Source organism: Camelus dromedarius, chromosome 28 (assembly GCF_036321535.1).
Source record: "Camelus dromedarius isolate mCamDro1 chromosome 28, mCamDro1.pat, whole genome shotgun sequence".
Classification (NCBI taxonomy): domain Eukaryota; kingdom Metazoa; phylum Chordata; class Mammalia; order Artiodactyla; family Camelidae; genus Camelus; species Camelus dromedarius.
Genome location: NC_087463.1, coordinates 15789330 through 15811067, shown reverse-complemented (window position 1 = coordinate 15811067; position 21738 = coordinate 15789330). Strand labels below are relative to the sequence as shown.

At 48.2% G+C, this 21738-nt stretch overlaps 1 protein-coding gene across 2 annotated transcripts in view; it reads left to right on the top strand.

The window, feature by feature from the left end:
• Nucleotides 1-213: 213 nt before the first annotated feature.
• The window catches only part of CCBE1 (collagen and calcium binding EGF domains 1), a 176577-nt gene continuing 155052 nt past the window's right edge, over nt 214-21738 (top strand). For both annotated transcript variants that reach the window (XR_004133380.2, XM_031441813.2), the window contains exons 1-2: nt 214-751; nt 1187-1267. Coding sequence is in view for 1 of the 2 variants with exons in the window: in XM_031441813.2 (XP_031297673.1) it covers nt 621-751; nt 1187-1267 (212 nt within the window). In the remaining variant the exon portion in view is untranslated. The remainder of the gene's footprint in view (nt 752-1186; nt 1268-21738) is intronic.

Here is a 21738-nt window from a genome sequence, read left to right as displayed (position 1 = left end):
GAGAGCCGCTGTAGCTTTTCAATTCCTCTTTTCCTGCCTTATTCTACTAAGGAGAACTTGAGTGCGGGAAAGGACAGTGTAGGCTCTCGAGGGGGGAAAGCAAACGTTGACCTGACCCTGGTCCTTGGAAATCAACTGACAACAGGAAGGAAGTTTATTAACCCCTCTGCTCCACCCCCTCCTTCTCCCGGGGTGGAGATCGACTCCTCCTCCTGGTCGGGCGACCCTGGAGTAAAATGCCAGCAGCCGCCTGCTTCCCGCACCCTGAGCAGCGCTCCCAGCCGAAGAGGCAGGAGGCGAGGGTGCCGCCCAAAGCCGAGTGGAGTGAGCCTGTCCATCCGGCGTGAACATCCTGAGCGAGACCGCCCGGACTCCGCGAGCCTCGTGACGGCCAGGCACCACCGCAGGCGCCCCGTTGACGTGCCTCTCTGCCAAGTTGGCGCTTTGCACCCCAGCTCCCACCTTGATCCCCCAAACCCCAGTGGCTTGTGCAGGTGGCGCAAACGCCCCCGCCCTCGGGCGCCCCCTGCCGGGGAGAGGGAAAGCGGCGGTGCGCGGAGGAGCCTGGCGCAGGGCGGGGAGAGAGCTCCGGCGCCGGGAAGAAGCCGGGAGCTTCCCTGATGGTGCCGCCGCTTCCGAGCCGGGGAGGAGCAGCGAGGGGGCAGCTGGGCAAGAGCCTGGGTCCGCTGCTGCTGCTCCTGGCGCTGGGACACACGTGGAGCTACCGGGAGGAGCCTGAGAACGGCGACAGGTAAGCGCTGCCAGCCCCTGCTCGGTGCACGCCCAGCTTTCGGGTGCAGGCTGTGACCCACCACCCACCTCCGCGGTGACCCGCATGCCCTCGCTCCCTCGGGCTCTCAACTTCCCAGGAGACTTTAATTCTGCTCTCGCGTTAGAGCCTCCGCTCCCTCACTCCGGGCTCCCCCATCTGTGAGTCGGGGCCCCGGGACACCCCCGCCCCGCCGTCCTGCCACCCTCCAGGGCTCTGCTTCTTCACCTCTTCTTATCCTGGGGCTGAATTCTCTCTGTTGGACCCTCGCCTGGAGAGTCTCCGGCCTCGGAGTCCGCTCTGCGTCCGCGCTTAGCGGACGAGCGGCTGCTCGGCGCGCGGGACGCGGATGCCCAGCGCGCACTGCCTCCGCTCTCCCCGCGGAAAACCAACAGAGTTCCTCCAACTTTTTCACAGAGAAATCTGCTCGGAAAACAAAATCGCCACGACCAAATACCCGTGTCTGAAGCCTTCGGGCGAGCTCACCACGTGCTTCAGGTAAGTCTTGGGGCTCTGCCGAGTCCGCCGCCGCGCGCCCCGGGCTGGCTGGGGAGGCGGCGACGCAGAGGAGCGGTTTGGAGGCGCGCTCGGGGAGCAGGGGCCACGGTGGTGCTGGCACGGGCTGGGGGGTCAGCGCTCCTTGGTGCCAGCCTTTGTGTGTGTGTGGCTGCTGGGCCAGAGCAGCGATGGGCAGCTCAGCATTTGCGGCTAGTCTGTGCCCTAAGATCCTGAGGGAGGCGGTTTACTGCCCTCTGGGATACTTGAGTGGTGGAGGTTGGAGAAGAGAGGTTGAAAGTTTATAAGGAAAGTGGATCGGATTGTGGGTGTAAACAGTGAGGCAGAGCAAAGACAGATGGTTGCTTTTGCATTTGTGATTTGTTTTGAAAATACAGAGTCAACAACAAGGAAATACTTGGCCCTTGACTGTCTTTTTGACCTTCTGCCGGGACAGAGTGTAACACTGTCACGGCCTCTGTGGGCAAAAGGCGGGCGGAGAGGGGGAGGATGTGGGCAGCCGATGGGGTTGTCGTAAGTGAAAATAAAAAGCATCAAGGTTGTTGAACAACAAGAAGGGGGAGGAACTGTCTTCCTAAATGTTCCGTCCACACATCACCTGGGTGCTCGTTTAATCAGTCACCTGGGTATTTGTTAAAACTAAACTGGGATAGGGCTGGGGAAGGTGTAGTTTGAAAAATGCTCCCAGGAGTTTCTTATTCTTGACAAGTGATATCACTGTTCCCTGCTTGCAGCCTTTTGGAGCTGAGGGTCGATTTGCAGTCATTATAGGCTTCTGTCCCAGTGCCCTCACTGGAAGGAGGCATGTGTGCTTAAACACTTAAACTGCTTCTGAAAGGTACTGTGCAAGGTACAAGGATCACACACTCCTCCAGACTCTCTCTCTGTCTCTGGGAATCATGCACTGTTCAGGGCGCCAGGATAAATACTGGGTAGTACAAGATAACACGGCAATCTTCAAAAGTGAACTTGAAAGAGAAGTTGTCCTAACGATGAATCATAATACTTACAACTGAAAGAAACCTTTCAGATGCTCAAAGGTTCAGGTGTAAGTGGTTCCAGGGCTGGGCTGGTCAGTTTAGAGGTAGGAAGCTACCATCAATGACATCACAGACCATGTTGTAACATCTGGCAGTGGAATGACACTGATTGCTTAAGTGAAGCAATGATCACATCTTATCCTTGGGAAGAGCTCCCTTCTCTGGGTCGTGGGCGGTGAACACTGAACAGAGGTGTGTGAGTTGGTAGGAAAGGAGGGTGAACTGTTCAGTTGGCAGGCTGGAAGAGGTTAACTGGGTAAGCAAGGTCGCCCAGCTGGTGACCTGACCTGCTGGTGCTGGCACCAGGACTCTGCCTGGTTCCAGCTCTGTGTTTCATCCACATTATTTCTTAGGACACATTTTTTTCCCTGTTACTACAGCATAAAACCTCTAATTTAACATGGAAAGTGTCCCTGAGATGATTTGCTCATTTATTTGGTCCCTGAAGGTCAGATTGCACATAAGTCAGTGACAGTTACAGAATGCATGTCCAATTTTCAGAAACCATTGGTGCCTGATGAATGTCCTAAGCTGATTTCATTCGTTACGCTGTTACTGTTGTTTTTCCCAGATTTTAAAAACTGTTTCTCCTAACGCGAAGACTTGACACTAGCAATGTCTTGATGTGTTTCATTAACCCAAAGGAAGAGCTTATGAAAGCTAACAAAAAGGATATTTATGTCTCGGAGAAGAACACAAGAGCTCTGTTTAGGAGAATGTGAGGGGTAGGATGTTTTCACCTGGAGAAAATAGTAATGGTCCCTGTGAATCTTAAGTGTCTTTTCTTGGTTTTCTTAAGAGTTGTGCGTGTACTTCATCGGTCTTACACAATTTCTATCATTTAGTCCCTTCCTCAAGACAGTCAGTTGGCAGTTGCTGCCCCCACTTTGAACCCCAAAAGTGGAATAATGCTGTGTGCTTGTTGGTTTGTGAATCCTAATTGTCCTGGCCCTGTAGACCCTTGCTACTCCCAGTGTGGTCTGGAAATTGGCACAGGCATCATCTGGGAGCTTGTATTGTCTCAGGGCCCCTGCCCAGACCTCCTGAATCAGAACCTGTGTGCTAATGAGATGTGCATTAAAGCTTGAAGTGCTGCTATAGAAACCAATGTCCTCAACCCGAGTCATGGTGCAAACCTGTTTAGACAGATCCTCAGGAGCTCAGAGGCCTCGGCAGATGAGCGGGTAGACAGCCCTTTACCATGTTAACGTAAAAACGGAGAACCTTCCTTCCAGGAAACCAGACTCTTCAACTGTTGGATGACCCTTAATTAAGCAGTAAGTCGTGGAGCAGAGATACTGTTTGGGGAATGCTATCTGACCACGTAGAAACCTACTCTTATCAGTTGTCTTTTAGCGAATGGCTTTTAGCACAAGAGAAAGAACTCCAAAAGTCACTTGTGAATTTGTAGAGAGTAATCTTTTAAAACTGACTTAAAAAAATCATTGATAGGGAGGATCAAATTAATTCTAAAAGTGAGTGTGGTAGGTGTGAGTAACCTGATCTGCCATTATTTCTAAAAGTGTATGGAGACTTACATGATATGGAAGAGACAGATGGATTCAAATTAACCGTTATTCTGGACCCGACCACCATTTTTGTACACTTCTGTTTTACATGGTTTTACCTAAGCAGCACCTTTCTGTGTTAGCCATATGTTAAATGATAATTTGAGGGTTGACTATTCAGCACTGTTCTGTGCACCTTATGTACACGTATCTCTAATCCTCAGAGCCACTCTGAGGTGGTAGTTTTATTGTCTCAGCTTTACAGAGGAGGGAACCGAAACCTGGGGATTAAGTCAACTTGCTCAGAGTTACAAAGTTAATACATGTGAGAGCCAGGACTCGGACCCAGGTTTGTCTGTCTTCAAAGCCTGGGCCCTTTTATCATCCCACTGGTGTCTGCAGATGAGGCTGAACTTGCCAGATCCTAGGATCTAAGTAAGGAAGAAGACTATAAGTTTAGATGGCTATAAACTCAGTAGGAGCAGTTGGATAACTCCAGCATCCACTGTGAGCATAATAGTTTTCTGAATTACCATTGACCTTGAGATCTGTCTCAAACAATTGACTATATTATCACATTATACATAAAATGGGTTCATATATGTCTAGCTTTCTTTTCTTGTAGGATTTCATCTTAATCACAGGCTCTTTGTCTTGAGAGAGTCTTGCCCGATGTGCATTGTGCCGAGTACTGAATGCTTGTGAATCACTGAGTGAATGCTAGTGGCTGCTTAAGTTTAGAGTACATGTTTTCTCTGTCATAGTCAGACAGAGGGTGTTCTTTTACCAATAAAGATTTCAGAGTTGGTGTGACTTATCTAGACTATGTGCTTGGTTTGGCTAGAATAAATTTAAAGTCACCTTGGCATTACCACTCTTGGGGCTATTAAAGTTCTTTCTACAAGTCAACTTTTTTCCTCCTTTCTCAGACTACATAATTTGAACAAAAGATTTGTTCACCTTTCCTTTATTGGGTCTCATATCAAAATGACATGTTAAATGACATGTTAAAAATAAAGAAGTACATGTGAGTGTCAGTGTCAAGAAATCAACCTTTATTAGGTCTGTCTGATAAAATGCTAACTCTTTGCATCCAATGATCAATTAAGGATTTGAACGTTTATTAGGAGCTTCAACTAGTCCCAGAAAACACTTGAGCACGGTTCCTGGTCAAGGTTTACAGACTGGATTTTTAGACCAAATCCTTTGCAACTGTAACCAATATACGATGTACACGAAGGTGCACAAAGTTACACAGTTTTGTACTATGCTATCAATGATGAGGAAGTGATGAGAAGCAGCCAGATATGGCTTTTTGGGCATGAGAAGAATTGTTGTTCAACTTGGTTTTCTTTAATATGGGATGTTGGATTGCATCAGCTATGATTTATGCTTTATGGTTTATGCATCTGCAATGGGAGGCTCTCAGCTGTATTTGTCCCATCAGTGGTGTCTTGTTAGGGTCGTATTCCCATGGGAAATAGTGACCTGGGGATGCAAAAATTCCCCCTTGGAGATAGTGCAGCAGTGTTGCCAAATCCTCTTAAAATGAGGAAGTTAGGGTGATATTTCTGCAAACGTATTGGAAACTGGAGAGCAAGAAGGTGCTTTAATGGGAGCACCACCAGGCTGGGAGCGTCGGGCTCTAGCTAAGGCACCATCAGAGGAAAGACAAGAATGTGCTATCTGGCAGGTCACAGAGTTCCTACAGAGGGCTTTAATGACAAAACATGCACGGTGGAAACTCTCTGCCCCAGTTTGAATTGCGATTCCACTTGCTTGGCGACCCTTGAACATTCCTGAATCTCTGTGCTTTAGTCTTCTCTGTTTGAATAAATGAGTTCCAGAGCTCCAGTGAAGACAGATGAGTTGCTGTATGTGGGAAGCACTCAGTGGGTACTGCCTCTCAGGCTCACTGCGGCAACTCCCTGAGTCTGGCATGGTGAGTGCACATAGTGGAGTTTTGAGTTCTGAGCTTTACAATAGACATTTTTGAAAGAGCAGGTTCAGACCATCGCCAGCAACACTGGGGGTGTTTCTGCAGCAGCCCATCAGCTGTTTTTATATGCTTTCCCAAATGTAGGCTAGCCCAGAAATCTGGTGCCTTGGGAAAATTACAAAGAGGGTATCTGCTTCCTACCTCCTTCCCGACTACACAATGTGCTCTATTCGTGTGATAGATAGTAGGAGCCAGCAGAAGACTTCGTCAGTCAATTTTAGCGGCTCTTAGACTTTTGCCTCTTACCCAGGATCTTTTTTTGGGGGGGGGGGGTGATAATTAGGTTTATTTTATTTATTTTTAGTGGCGGTACTGGGGATTGAACCCAGGACCCTCGTGCATGCTAAGCACACACTCTACCACTGAGCTACATACCCTTCCTCCTTGAAGGGTCTTATTGACAGAGATGAGACTAGTAATCAGGTCGTCAGTCTGGTTATGGTCTCTCCCCACTGCCCCTCCATCCTGTGGCCATCATAGCTAAGAACAGGCACTGAGGGCAGCTCCTGGCTCAGTCAGGGCTTGTGGTCCCCCTTTCAGAAAGCATTTGTATCTTCACAACTATTGTCCATATTTCAACCATAAGGAGGAAGTGGTACAGATGTTAAGAACAGAGCAGGGGACGGATGGGGGTGGTTTTGTGCAAAACTGCTTGCATCCCAGACGTATTGGAGGCAGCCTGTTTCTCGGTTAGACCGTCTCTCCCACTGGATGGTTAGCCTGATGAGCGCTGGCATCATCTGTCCCCTCATCCACGACTGCACCCTCACTGGCTCGCCCCGTGCTTGGACAGGGTTCTGTACGCACTGCTGAGTGACTGAGTGAATGCTATGTCACAGTAAGCAATGAGATTTGACCCAAATCTTTTAGGCCTTCCAGAACTTGTATTGCTAGCCAAGGATGCCTCCTTTTCTAGCTTAGAAACCGGCTTACTTGAGCTTCTGAGAGGCTGCCATTGTTTGCATTAGTTCTCCCCTTCGCCTGTTTTGTTTTGGTTACTAATGGGTTACAGGTACTGATTCTGGTAGCTATTGCTGACTCCGTGAACTTGTTACTCTAAATGACCTGAAGAGGATGTGGGCATCCTGCCCGATATGTTGACTGCCCTGCAGACACTGGCTTTGAAGCAGTGTCAGATTGCAGTTTTAAAGGGGCTCCCACTGCCCCCAACACCCTTTTACTGAATCTGAAGAACAGGTGTCAGAGGAAGATGGGGGGTTTCGGCTCAGGCATGGTTCTGTCTCACTTTTCACTTACTCTTTACAAAACAAGGTGAAACAATAGGAAACAACTAACAGTTGAACTGAACACAAAAGGCCATGCTTTCGCTGGTGTCCTTTGAGACTGGCTCTGGTTGCCGCTCTCATTGTCCCTGAAGTTATTGATGCCTGACTTCCTACATTCACTTCACTTCATCTTTTCTAAGTGCAGCTGGGGAGTGGGTGCACCCAAAAAAAGCAGATAGGTGCTTTCTTCTAGAATACCCTATTTTCTCAGGAGAAAGGTTGCATTTCAATCAGTAGTTTAAGTGTCCATTGTTCAGCTTCTGCAAACTTACTGCCTTCCTTCCCAGGGGGACTCTTACTGCTTCTCTGTGTTGGGGGTCCTGCCTGAAGCAGAGGATTGCTGACTATCCAGAAAATGAAGGTCTCAATCCTGGCTGTTTATTGCTTTTATTTGGGGGATGAGAAGGTCCTCAGCTGTAATGTCTGCAGCTTCCCTTCTTCCTTTGCCATGAAGCCATTTACCAATTTCTAAGCTTTACCAACAGTTTTTGTTCATTTATTTCAGAGCCTACTATGTTCCAAGCACAGTTCTAGGCTCTTAGAGTACATATGTGACTAAAGCAGGGAACCCCTCCAAACCTCTGCCTTCATGGAATGCATGGATTTTAATTTATCTTTCAGTAAAGGAATTTCCAGCCAGTGATGTCCTTTGGGACTTTTATAAGACGATGGTTTTTGGCACACATCTGATTAATGTCACATTCGGGGGCTAAGAGCTTAATTTCCTGTGGCCCAGCTGTGTTCTTTCAGCAAAAGAAACCCCACAGTTTCAAGCCAGGGACACAAGAACCGAGGGGTGGTCTTAACATTTGTGTGTGTGTGTGTGTGTGTGTGTGTGTGTGTGTGTGTGTGTGTGTGTGTTTCCCCCTGCTAGCACGACATTAGCACGTGCCACAGGTCTCTTGCATCTCAGGATTATTGGAATGTGGAGGCATTACAAAGAGGGCAAATTCTCTGGCTGTGTGCCCTGTGAGGTAGATGGCCGCATCAGAAGTGGCCCACTAAGAAGAAATGGCTCCTAGGGTCCGGGTCCACCTCTGCCCAGGTCAGCCTCCTGCTTTCCAGCAGTCACTTTAAACAGTGTTCTGAGAAGATGTGCCCCTCCAACATTCCTCGATTCCCTTAATTCATTACAGATCTGTGTTGAGAAATGTCTCTGAAGCCCCTGGGCAATTTTTTTTCATCCTGAAATACCTGTGTGGGGCAGGATGGTGGTATGTCTACATGGTGAATCCTAATTAGGCAAAGTAAGTTTTCAGCTTCACAGTGTGGTCTGTGGGAGTCAAAAGCAGGTGTGAGAGCTTGGAAAAGAGTATGTTGCCTCCTTGTTCAGTGTGGTAGAACGTGGACTAGATCTTCCCATGCCTGTGATGACTTCAGGAACTTGGATCACATCTGTTCTAGCCTTATCTAGGCTCAACCTTGTCCCTGTTGGGGTGAAGCAACCGCCATCCTTGGTCCTCTGGGAATGGCAGGGGCAGCTGTCAGCCCAGTCGCTGGGACAGAGAACCGGTGGGAAGCCAGGAGGGCCCTCTCCACTAGGATCTATTTCTAAAAGTTTGGGATAAAGCAGGAATTGGCGAAGTAGGGTCTGTGGCATGTTTTTACACAACCCATGATCTAAGAATTTTTTTAAAACTTTTTTAAAGAGTTAAAATATGCAACAGACCTTACTTGATCCCCAAAGCCAGATAATTTACACTCTGGACCCTTCCAGAGATAGTTTGCCAATTTCTAAAAAGTTATCTTAATACAGAGACTGGGGATTGGGGTCTACATCCAGATGTAACCTCGTCCACAGGTCTGAGTCCTCACAGAGGTAACTCTGCAGGGCATTTAGTCAGCTTTCCCCTCTTTGGGGTTTTTGCCTGTGTATTGTCTGACTGTACTGTATCTGGATCTTCTGGCCTGAGCATCTTTGATTGCGACTTGGTTTCCTAGGAACCAATCATAGTTACTGTTGAGCTGGAATTCCTTTTCCAGTCATCTTCCCTTAAATGATACTCTAAGTGAATGTAACTTGTTGGGGTGTTTTTAAGAAGCTGATTTCAGTGCAGGTAGTAAAGTGCTAATTTACTGCTGCTTTTTGACATGTTTTTCACCGAGACTGGTGTTCCTGGGCCAGCTGAGTAATCCTTGGATTGCCTTGGCTAATCTCCCACCATCCTTAATTCCATACTTCCTTAATCCCTGACTTGCATATTGATCATCACGTGCCTTGACTCCAAGCCAACTCTCTCTAAACTTGTTTAGTTTTGAATTTCTGCAGTGAAAAATTTCACATTCAAAAATCAAAGGCTAGTATATTTTACTTGAGGAATGCACATCTAGAAAAACAGTCATTTTCAATGAAGGGCACTCTGAATTGGAATTGGAACATTTCCTTCTATGGCTAAAAAGAATTAAGAGTGCTACTCAGTTGCACGGTGCACAGTATCAGCAATTAAACTTTTGAACTTAAACTCTGGACTGCCTTCTAACAATGTCAACTCTTTCGTTGCATAAAGATCACATGGACTCCTGGAGGGATGCCTTTGGACACTGAGTATGGGGGAAAAGTGATGAAGGAAAGAATTGCTTAAAGGAAATATTCTGAGGAGACAGCAGCAGAGTCTAATGGTGTTTTGGAGAAAGCGAAGGAGTAAAATGTTGGAAGGCATCACCTGACAAATTAGAAAGATAAAGAAGTGCTGTAGGGTATACAGCAAAGAAGGAAAGTACAGGTATGAAAACTTGATAAGGAGTCGAGGGGGTTTCCTGGAGATGAAGTTGGGTGAGAAAAAGATGTCACGCAGGCGCTGTTAACCTTGGTAACAGCCATTTTAATAGATCCTACTAAATGGAGGTTAAATGGAAGGCAGACGAATTATAAAGATTGACAGATTGACAGATGCAGTTTTTGTCTCTTGCGTGTGTGTCCAGCACTATTTCCTTGAAGGTCAGAGGCCATCTGAAAGCCAGTGCGGAGGCCATGCCATCCGTGACTTTCCATCCAGCTGTCCCCTCTCCTTGCTTCCACGTGGCGTTGCTCTTGGTAGTCTGTCCATGTTTCATTCTGGAATTTTCCTGTAGTGAAGTGGCTCGCAGCTTTTGTGGTGGAAAATTGGCTCTCTGGGTGTGCCCACCAAGACCACAGAGACTCTTGGTTGAGGAGGCAAGGTCTTCTCTCTAAAATGCACCAGAATTTAGTTCTGGCAGATTCCGAAAGGTTAGAAGAACCTAGAATGCAACATCAGTGGGGTTTTGTCGCTGAGAAAGTTTGAAAGACTTCTTTAAAATCAATTTTTACAGATTTTTTTTTTAACGTTAAGTTACATATGTTTTCTAGAAATCACTCTTGCATACTCTGGCCCAGCTGGGTGGACGTTGGGGAAGAGAAGCTGTTTACAGGAGCCCCGTACTAATGTGGAGGCCACTCTCAGGCACCATTTAAAGAATCTGGAACGCAACTGAGAGAGGAGGGGAGAGGGAGAGGGCGTAGGGAGGGGGCTTTGAATGTAAACCAGCTCACGAAGGAAAGAGGGCCCCGTCCTCTCCTCTCGGTTCCTCTGATGGCTCTGTGTGGGAGGGATCGCCCTCGGAAACCAGCATCTCCTCCCCCGAATTCTCAAGGTCCCAGAGCAGGTGTGCGGCAGAGCAGGGCGCTGAGCCGGACGGTCTGAGCCCAGAGCCTGCGTCGTTCCTCAACTCTGGGCTCTTCTGAGAGCCCTGACAAATGCGGTTACCTTGCTTTCCAGCCAACCACAAATTAAAGAGAGACGTTCAGATGAGGGAGTACGGCTGGAAATGGGGGTGCCAGTCTCACTGGTGACGCTGGTGAAAACCTAAGTCCAGCAAGTTACCAAAAGGGGACAAGGGGACCAACCCTCCTCCCCCAAAACTGCACCGCCTCCCCCGGCCTGTTTGTTCACAAGGAATGCCTGAAAAAACTAGTGTAGACTGGGAAGCTTAAACAAGCGATTTTGTAGTGATTCTGGAGGCTGGAGATTGGAGACCAATGCGGGGGCAGGACAGATCCCTTCTGAGGCCTCTCCTGGGCGTGCAGGTGGCCGTCTTCTCCTTGTGTCTCCACAAGGTCTTCCTTCTGTGCTTGTCTGTGTCTTGATCTCCTCTGACAAGGACGCCACCTCATACTGTATTAGGCCCTATTTTAATACCTCACTTTAACTCAGTGACCTGTTTGAAAGCTCCTGTTTCTAAAGTCACATTCTGAGGTACTGGAGTTAGGACTTCAGCACATACATTTGGAGGGGACACAATTCAGCCCACCTCCACTAAAACCCTAGCACACACTGGGGCCCTGTAATAGAGCGGACACTTTTCATGCTCACATTTCCACGGGTATCACTGTCAGCCCTGGTGATCCTGAGTTAGCCAATGAAATTACAGTACTGTAAGCAGTACCACTGAAGAAGGATAAAGATTAGACTTGGTCCAGGTGGCTTAAACCCTGATGTTGGTGATGTTCCCTTCTGTGGAACCTCTTTCCCCAGGATGGTGCCCGATGACGGAGGCTGTGATGGATTCTAACTCCTTACAGCACGACATCACTGTTACAGATGCCGAGGCCCCACCCCAGGCCTCCGGAATCAAAACCTGCTTTGTAACAAGTTGGTTTTCTACGCACATTAAATGGAGACACGCCGTCCTGATTGTCACCACATTTTTCCCTCCTCTCATGTGGCTATTCTTAGCTTCCTGCTTGTAAAACCATAGGCAGGGATTTGCAGCCTAGATTGAATGTTGGAATCACCTGGTGAGCTTTAAAAAGAAAAAACATGCAGTTGTCCAGATAGTGCAGTAAACCAGTAGCATCAAACTCTAGAGGTGGGTGCCAGGTAGCAGGAATTTTTAAAGCTCCTTGAGTGATTGCATTATGCTGTCAAGGTTGAACACCTTGGAGCAAAAAGCAAACGGGGTGGGGTGGGGGTGCAGCCTGGCTCTTGGCCTGAGGAGAGTGGTTCTTGTTTTTCTGTGGCCACTGGGTCTGGGTCCTCCTGTCTCCTACAGCTGCTGTGGGTCCGTGCCCTGGACAGGGAAAGTCACCGCTGAAGACTGTGTTGGTGCCTGCTGTCACCCATCTCTTCTGTCTGGTCCTAGTCTTCTCCTCCTGGCATCTCCTTTCTCCTCTGAGGAGGATGTTTTGGGGGCCGTCAGGCGGAATGAACTCGGCTAAAGTGGATCTAGACGGGGAGACCCTTCCTCACGGCTTCCGTGGTTCTCGAGCTGATCCGTCCTAAATCCCACGGTGCAGATTCCATCACTTCTCATTCCTAGTGCAGCCTCTCAGCTTGGTGTCTGGAGCTGCTTAGTGACTTTTGGTGCATTTTTTAAAAAAATATTTTGCTTTGTTGAGGCGCTGCATGAACCTTCTCCCCAGATGTAAACACGGCTCAGCCTACTATGAATGAAAGGTTTCCAGTGTCAAGCTGTGTTTTGTTTTTTTTTTTTCCCCTTGCCTTGTAAGTATCAAACACACTCCCCCCCGACCCCCCACCCCCACCCCACAAAGTGTGATAGGAAATCTATGTGCTGGCAGAAGACGGTCTTCCCAGGCCGTTTTTGTTTCTCTTCAGCCCTTTCCTCTGATAACAAAGAACTTCTCAATTCCCAACACAAGGCTTTTTACAAGTTTGCATCAACTTTAGGCTGAAACAGTGTATTTCGTGATTTGACTGCGTAGTTATCACCTAAGACCTATGTTTACCATATGACCTTAAACCAAGCAGTCCCCAAATATGTCTATGTGGAAAACATTGTTATTTTACACATAATTGCATTTTTTGGACTGTTAATAGCAATTATGCAGACTAAATCATAAGAAGAGAAATTATTATAAGTTAAGGAAGAAAATGTAATTGCACCTCGTGGATAGATGTGCAACTGAGATTTTCTTTTTCTTGGGAGGAGGAGGTATTTAGGTTTATTTAGTTATTTTAATGGAGGTACTGGGGATTGAACCCAGGACCTCATGCATGCTGAGCATGCACTCTGCCACTGAGCTCTACCCTCCCCCACTCCTGAGGTTCTTGATGATGCACATCATTGAATTGGAGGTTGGCCAGACAGGAAGTGGCTCATCAGTGACCTGAGTTCTTAATGAACTTTCAGTGTCTGACGGCATGGGGAGCGGGCACTCTTTTAGAAAGGATGTTATAGGGGTGAATTTTTCACAAATCTTAGGTGAAGGTGTGAAATGATCCTAACAATTAGGTACGTGTGCCATCCCACAGCCCTCAAGTCCTTTCCCAGAAACCCCTGGTGTTCGGGAAACACATTTCCAGGTCATGGCACACACGCACATTAGCATCTGTGGGCGGTACCTTGAGAGCAATGACGAAGGATTGCTGAGGGCTGGAGGCTCTGAGACGGGCAGCTCTGGCAGTCCAGCTGCCACCTGCTGTCCTAGGGCCGGAGGAGGTTAAGGTCTGGGCACACTTGGAGCCCCTTCTGGGTGGTCAGAGCTGTGGGGCTGGGACAGGGGATGTGTGCACTTGTGGGGATGCCTGGAGGGGAGACCACCCCCTTGCAGCTCTCGGCCATCGAGTTCTGCTGGTTCAAGCTGTACCTCCACATCTTGCCTCTACAGTGAATCCTTCCTGGGCTGTTTTTAAAAACACAATTTCTCCCGTCTGTCCTTTAAAATATGACTTGCATCATCTTAGGATGCTTCTTTATCCCTCAGCTTATACACAGCTTGACTCTGGATGGTCCCAACACGTGTGTGCTCGCACAGGTACCTTTGAGGTGATGTCAGCCTTTGTTTTGTGCAGCCCAGGGTGCTGCACGGACCGCGTTTAACGCCTTGTGCCCTGAAGAGATGAGGGTTTCATCTACACTTAGGACTCTACAACTGGGGGGCGTGGCTCCCAAAGGAAATTGCTCCCCTGATGCTGAGGGGAAAACACCTTTCTGGAGGAGTATGTAAAAGGAGAATCATGCTTTGTAGTTAGTGCGAAGGAGCACAAGAAAGAGGAAACCTTCCCTTTTTTTTTTTTTTTTTAAAGCTTTACCGTTTTGATGTGATGATAGATAGCAATTCTTGCCGTTTGCCCATCTTACATCGTAGCAGTGAAGGACTTAGAACTGAGGCTCCTCCAGTCTCAGCCCTGCAGGGTAATGACAGCCGAGGGACTGAGTGTGTTTTCCTGGTCTTTTCTATCCCTTTACTAACAGACACACTGATGGTTATTACTTACAGAAAGGGGTTTGTTCTGCAGTGGCTTTCTTCACGTTAACACTAGGTGAACACTTACTCATCATTACATAGAATGCAAATCCATTTTTACAGCATGGTATTTTGCAGGATGGTATTTCATTGGATGGATGCTTCATAATTCATCTCTTCACTGGAGAGCCCTTGATAAAGCAGTTAGCAGATGATAAGGGTTTGGGTGAGTTCAGGCTTGAAATTGAAGATGCAGATTTCATATACATCAAGTTTTACCTAAATGAATCAGAAGGAAAGAATCCAGTGTCACCATGTAGCATTTTGGTCTGAAACCTTCAAGACACGGCCCCTAATGTATGGCCCTGCCACTGGCCTCCTAGAACTTGTGGCCGTGGGTCCCTGCAAGCCCCTGGCTCTGATCCTTGGTTGTGAGAGTGTTGGGGCCTTCTGGCGCTGGCGGTCTGTGACTGTGACCCCTCCCTGCCTTGTGGAGAGCAGAGCAACAGGAAGCCAGCTTCTTTTATAGCCCTGGGGGATTCGTTTGCCATAAGGAAGGACACCTTGATGTGGAGATACTGTGGGACAGCCTGGGTACTTATCTCTAATCAGCCTTAAAAACAAGAGAGCCATCTGTGAGCTGTCATCTCTCCAAGGCCTTTGAAGAGAAAGAAGAATCCTTCTGCTCCCCAGGTGTGTACTTTTGAAAGCAAGCTCCTTTTCACATCCAGTCTCCCATCACATATATCCAGATCTGGGCTCTGTCCCCACTGCCACCGTCCTGGTTCAGGCCATCATCTCTTTTGCCGCTGTTCTCTTTGCTTCCTGTCCTGTCTCTTACAGCCCATTCCTGTGCTGCAGAAAGTGAGATCCTGAACCTTAAAACAGTTGATGTCCAAGCCAGGCTTAAAACTCCTTAGGTGCCTCCTCATTACCCTTAAAACAAAATCTCTCCTCCTTACCCAAGCCCGTGAGGCTCTGAGTGGTCTGACCGCTGCCTGTCCACTCTTGTTGTATGTTATTCTTCCTCATTTTGGCTCAGTCTCCTGTCCTGAAGTGACCCTTTTACTTGTCTCAAGCTGTTGTCATTCCGTTCCCTCTACCAGGATAAAAGGTCTTCCCCCACTTTTTAAAAAGCCACTAATCTCAGCTCCCAGTCCTTCAGAATTCAGCGTTACCTCTTCCATGAGATGTTCTCCAAGCCCCCTTCTATAGATGTACCCCCTTGTCCCCATGGTTCTCCCGTTTCAGGTCCTTGTTTTATTGTTACAGCGCTTAGAACACCTTGTAGCTTATTTTGTGTCTCTTCCTGGCTGGAGGAGGGGAGGGGCCAGGCCTGCTGTACTTAGGGTCCCCTGCGCCTTGCCCAGTGCTTGGGCCATCTTCACAGCTGATCACATGCTTGTGAAAGGGTAACACGTAGCCACTGTGTCGTGAGACCATCTTCTAAAACTGAGTCGTGTTGATTATTTGTCGATTGAAATTGATACTTGAATCTATTCCAGCTATGTAAGGCCATTTACAATACATAAAATATGAAAAGATAGCGTAAATGGAAAGGACAAAAATGGCCAGATCCTTAAGAAATGGAGCCAGCACTGAGGGTGAGAACGTATCCCGTAAGGATGCAGACTTGGTGTGGGAGGGCCATTTTGCTCTGAGCTCTCTGGCAGCTGGTGAGAAAAGATGGGTTATGAGTCCACATGGTAAAGACTGAACGATACCCAGGAGAAAAACTGTTCTGTATATTAAGAACAAAGAGCAGCTTCACCCGGGGTGGGGGGAGGTCACTTTAAAAAAAAAATACATAACGTGATGGAAATCGTCCCTACAGTGGGCGTGGTAAGTTTCATAGGAACTGTTCTTCAAATGACCTTCAAGTATACACTGATGCTGTCCTGCCAACAGCTTGGTTAAGGCCCATTTGTGGGGCCCATGGGATGCTGTCTTGGCTGCATGGTCATTGCTCTACATGCTGTGTGATAACTGTTGCTGTTCTTTGGTTTATGGCGCTGTCGGCCTCAGGAGATGACCTGCAAGGGCCAGGCGGGGGGACGCACTTTTTGGCTTTCATTTGTAAGGAAAGATTTTCCCATCCTTTTCTTCTCTTCCATCTCCGTCTGTTGTGTTTGTTCTCTAGCGGCATCTTGTACCTTAAACAGTGTTCATCTCCCAGACAGTATTTTGAGAGGGTCTGAACCTTCTTTATCTTCACGTTCCATATCTGTCTCTTTACTCTGGGTGAGCCAGCTTTCTTCTCCGTCTCTTGGACGCTGTGAGGCTTTAACTCTGAGCTTAGATGTGTCCTCGGTCACTGGGATTCTAAAAGGAATAGAGGGTAAAAGACTGAGGAAGTGATTTTCCTCAGCCTTGCAGAAGAGGAAAGCCAGTCTTTGCATGCGGGAGCTGTCCACTTGGAGCGAGGCTGCTCAGAGCTGAGCTGCTGCGAGGATAAGAAACCCTCATGAGTCTCCTAATCCTGTGTGTGTGTGCGCGCCAGGTGATGCTGTAGATTTTGGTTCATGTTACTTGGTTTTCCCCATAAACAGCTCAAAGTGAAACCAGTCCCTGAACATACCAATCAGGATCGAGTATAAGCAGAATGAACAGATTTTATTTAGCACGATGGGTAGGAAGCAGCACAGAAATTCCTCCTGCAGGGTCAGCTTTAACCCCACAGATGGGATATAATGCAGCAGTTGGCATCACAAGCTGTCAGTGTCCCTCACGGAGCTCTCCTCCCTGGGAGCTAGAACTGCTCATGGCAACAGCACATGCTGGGATGCTTGTCTGGGCAGTTGACTGGCTGTGGGTTCTTGCCTTCAACGTTCTTTGTGATCCAAGTTGCAAGTTATCCTAACTCTGGGGGCTTTATTAACCCTCCTGTTGCCATTTGGTGCTTTAAGAAAAGCCATTGGTGGTCAAGAATGTGTTTTAAGAAAGTACAAATGATAGTCTTGAAGATAGAAAAGGAAAGGCCTTTTGAGCAAAACCTGGATATGATTAAATGCTGGGTTTGCTCAGGGATGTTTAGGTTTTCCAGCTACAAGCCTTTGTTATTTATTAAATTCCTGCAGAAAGTAACTTATTGTAAATCTGAAACTTGAGATGCTAAACCCCGTTTCCTCATGGGAGCAGTTATTTTTATAATGCAATTGTTGATTATACGAGGTTTCTTAGAAATGCAAATATTGTGTAATAGCAGCAAGAGTGGATTAGGTTTTTCTGGACAGTGCCAAATACACACTTAGAAACATAAATTTTGGTTGTGTTCAGAAATACTCTTACTGACTTTGCTTCTAAGTCTAAGTAATGTATGTTAAGCATCTACTGTGTCCCAGGCGATGTGTTAAGCAATATGATTTCCTTTAACCCTCTGGGCAAGCTTATGAGTAACTACGGTTGACCCTTCAACAATGCAGCAGGGCGGGGGGTGGGTAGTGGGGGCAGGTTAGGGGCCTGACCCTCATGTTAAAAATCTGGTATAACCGGTAGTTGGGCCCTTCTGCCCGCCCCTGGCCCCCAGCTGTATTTACTACTTAAAAGTCCACGTTTAGGGGGGAGGGTGTAGCTCAGTGGTAGAGCATGTGCTTAGCATGCACGAGGTCCCAGGTTCGGTCCCCAGTACCTCCATTAAAAAAAAAAATCCACGTATAAGTGGACACATGCAGTTCAAACTCCTGTTGTTCAAGGCTCAACTGTTTTTATTCATCATTTTACAGATGAGGTAAATTAAGGCTCAGCCTGTCAAGTCCCTGTCTCAACGTCACACGACTTTCACTTGTCCGAGCCATGGTGTTGCATTTCTGGTTTTGAAAGTTTATTCTGTACTCATTCCTTAATCAGACTTAATTGTTGTTTCTAGTCATTTCTTGCCATGTAACAAACTTCCCCATCTCCTAGTGGACTAAATGATGATTTTATTGCTCACAGTTCTGTGGGTTTGCAGTGCGGGCAGGGCTCAGTGGGGATGGCTTGGCTCTGCTCCACCTGTTCTAGAGGCTCAGCTGGGGCTGGAGGAGCCAAGATGGTTTCATTCATGTGGGGTGGGGGGTCCTGGGGGGGTGTGCTTGGTGCTGGCCACCGGCCTCAGTGCCTACACTGTCCTCCAGGTGACTCCCTCCACCTGGGCCCTCTTCATTTAGGGGTGTAGGCAGGTCTGCCTTCAAGACGGTGCAAGCACTCTGAGAGTTCAGAGATGGAAGCAGGGGTGGGAAGGAGCTTTGAAGGCCTAGGGGAGAGGATCGCTCAATGGTAGGGTGCACGCTTAGCATGCGTGAGGTCCTGGGTTCAATCCCCAGGGCCCTCTTTAAAAAAGAAAAAAGTTTTAAATGCCTAAATTTCTGAAGGCTGGAACTTGCATCGGTCACTTTCAGTGTGTACCATTGATCAAAGCAGAGGAGAGAGAGCCAGCGCAGACTGAAGGTGGGGGTGGGGGTGGTCTGTGCAGACGAATGGGAGGGCTGTTGGAGGCTACTGCTGAAGGTCTGGAAACTGTCAATGTCTCAGTGCCACCCTGTGGACCCTAATCCTTCTTCTCTTGACACCTTTTTTTCTCTTTTGACTTTCAGTCTCATGGGTGCTACTATGATTCTCCAAACAGCCACTTCTTGGCTACAGATTGTAGCCCCTTTTTATTTCTGTGCATAAAGCAGTTAGAGCTTTTGAGCCCCAGCTTCCAGTTGGATTACACCTGCTTTCATGTACTTCTATTCTGTGTGAGAAAGACAATCCCACGTCCGTGCCTAAAGGCCTTGCTGCTTTCTTCTCCCATCCTTTTGAATGCTCGTTTCCTTTGAATGCTCACCTCTTGCTTGAATTCATTCCATCTCTGTAGGTACCTCCAAACGAGCATCCTTTCCGCCTACTCCTTATTGTCAGTGGGGCCGACATTCTCCTGGCTCATTAAAGCTGCCCTCTTGGAGTGAGTTTTGATCTTTTGTACCTTCCCTGTGTCCTTTCCTCTATCTAACCCAACACATAATAACAGCCTTTGAACATGCCTTTTCCCTTCCCCTTCGTGAGTCGTGCTCAGGCTTGTGTCACCTCATCCCTCACCTGACAGTCTTCAAAGTGGTCGCCCTCCCTGCCTTACCTCCCCCCCCGCCCCACTCTCTGCTTCCTGCAGCCGCTGGTCTTGGGAAATGCTACTAATGAAACCGACATTCTGCCATTTCCCTCCTCAAGGACCCTCCCCTCCCACCAGTCACTTCTCTCTGCTGGGGGCTTGAACTGCTTTCCTGGTGTTCGGGACCTGTCAGCAGCTCCTGCCTGCCTCTGCCAAACTTGGTGATGCTCAAGTGAGCATTCCCCCCTGGTGTTGTTCAGCTGCCCTCGCAGAGCTCTGCTTGAGGCCGAATGGTGGCATAGCTTTGAATGTCAGTCTTGGGTTTAGATTTTATTGTGAAAGGTTTCTGAAATGCTTGGTGCAGCAGGGTGATAAGACAGAACATTGAGAAGGCTGATTGCGGCGGGGCTTGTGCCTGGGAGTGAATAGAATGTTTTGCTCAGGAGGAGATGGGCAGATCTACTTGGAAGTAGAGCCCCCAGGGAGGTGGTTACATGGTTGGAGCTGTAAAGGACATGGGCCACGTGTAGGAGCTGTGTAGGCAGTGAGCTGTCCCACTGCTGAGAACACACATGTGTGACTTGAGGCAGGTCTGAATTAGGAAGGAGGCTGATAACATCTTCCCTGAGGATCATCTGTCCACACTAAGCCCCATCTCCTCGTCTCAGACATGTGTTCGTATTTTACTTATTTTTCTACCCCACCTGAGAGGATAGAATCTCTTACTATTTATATGTTAATTGAAAACTGCAATGGATGGAATGCTTGTATCCCCCTCAAATTCATGTTGAAACCTAATCCCTGTTGCAATGGCATTTGGAGGAGGGGCCCTTGAGAGGCGATTAGATCAGGGGGTGGCGCCCTCGTGAGTGGGATTCGTGTCCTTATCCAAAGAGGCCCGAGAGCCCATCCTGCCATGTGAGGCGACAGCTAGAAGACAGCCATCTGTGAACCAGGAAGAGCTTTCACTAGACACTGAGTCTGCCTGATGGTGGACTTTCTGGTCCCCAGAACTGTGAGAACTCAGTGGGTGTTGTTTAAGGCCCCCAGTCTGTGGTCTGGTTACAGGAGCCCGAGCAGATTGTGACAAGTCATGCCTATGAAAGTGTTCATTTCTTTAGTGGTGGGATGCAGAGTACTGTAACCATAATCAAACATAACACTTCTGGGTCTTGCCCTTTTTAAAAAAAGGAAAAAAAGAAAGCAAACCCTTCTCTTACCCTCATCCTACTTTCTTGCTGCCTGGACCACAAACCTGATGTAGGAGCTAAAATAAGAAGCACATGCTGGAGATGGAAAAGCAAGAAGCAGCACCCCGTCAGCACACCAGCCTGCGCTGGTGATGCACATCGTACAAGCGCGAGAAATAAACGTTCTATCTTGTCAGTTATTTGACCTTGGAGTGGTCAGCTAGGTATTCAAGCTAATATAGCATCCTCAGTGACAGTGACCATGGCTCCCATCTGCTGAGTGCCTGTTCCATGCTGCACACTGTGGGTGCGTTTGACACAGTGACCCCACAAGGTCGGTCATTTGTACACCCTCCACCTAAGGAAACAGGCTGGGTGTGGTTAATGGACTTGACCATGGTCCCACCCCTGGGCAGATGCCCCTCCATCCAGGTCTGCCTGACCCCGGGCCCGGGTGCTTTTCACTGTCCACTGACTGCCATGTCCGCCCAGAAGTTCACAGAGAGATGCTAGGAACCAGAAGCAATGCCCACGCTGATCGTTTCTGGTCTTCCGTGGTGTCTAGGAGTGAGGTCATGAGGGCATTGTGGGTCTTCCTCCTGTCTGAGCCTCTGGACACATGGACCTCTGCCGGACCTGGGTCTGAAGGCGGCTTTCCTGCAGGAGCAGGAGCAGGCCTGGGCTGTCACCACTGCACCCAGGTCCCGAGGGGTGATGTTCCCGTGTCTCCCCTCACTTGCCTCGAAATCTCTCAGCCTCGAGATACTCTTGGCTACTCCACCGTCCCGTGCTGTGGTCACAGCCAGGGTATCACATTGATCGAAGGGTTGACTTTCAGGGAGTGAGAAGCTGTGGTCAGAAACCTCTCTTGTGGGTTCCTTCTGGGACCTTGAGATGATGAGTGGGGACAGGAGCAAGTCAGCACAGGTGGTGTCAGCCTGGAGAAAGGGACCTGCTGACGACGGATGCTTGTCACTCAGGAGTGTCGTCCGTTTATAAGCAGTGGAGGAGGGTAGGTCAGGTTAGACGGGGGAGATAGATAGACAGTACCGTACTGGAAAATGGAAAAAAGTGCGACTGAAAAGGTAACACTTGAGAAACCATTTATGAAAATACTTGTACAGAACAACTAACACCGTCAGCAGTGATATTTCAGACTTACAATATGCCTACCCAGTTAGCTACATACAGTGG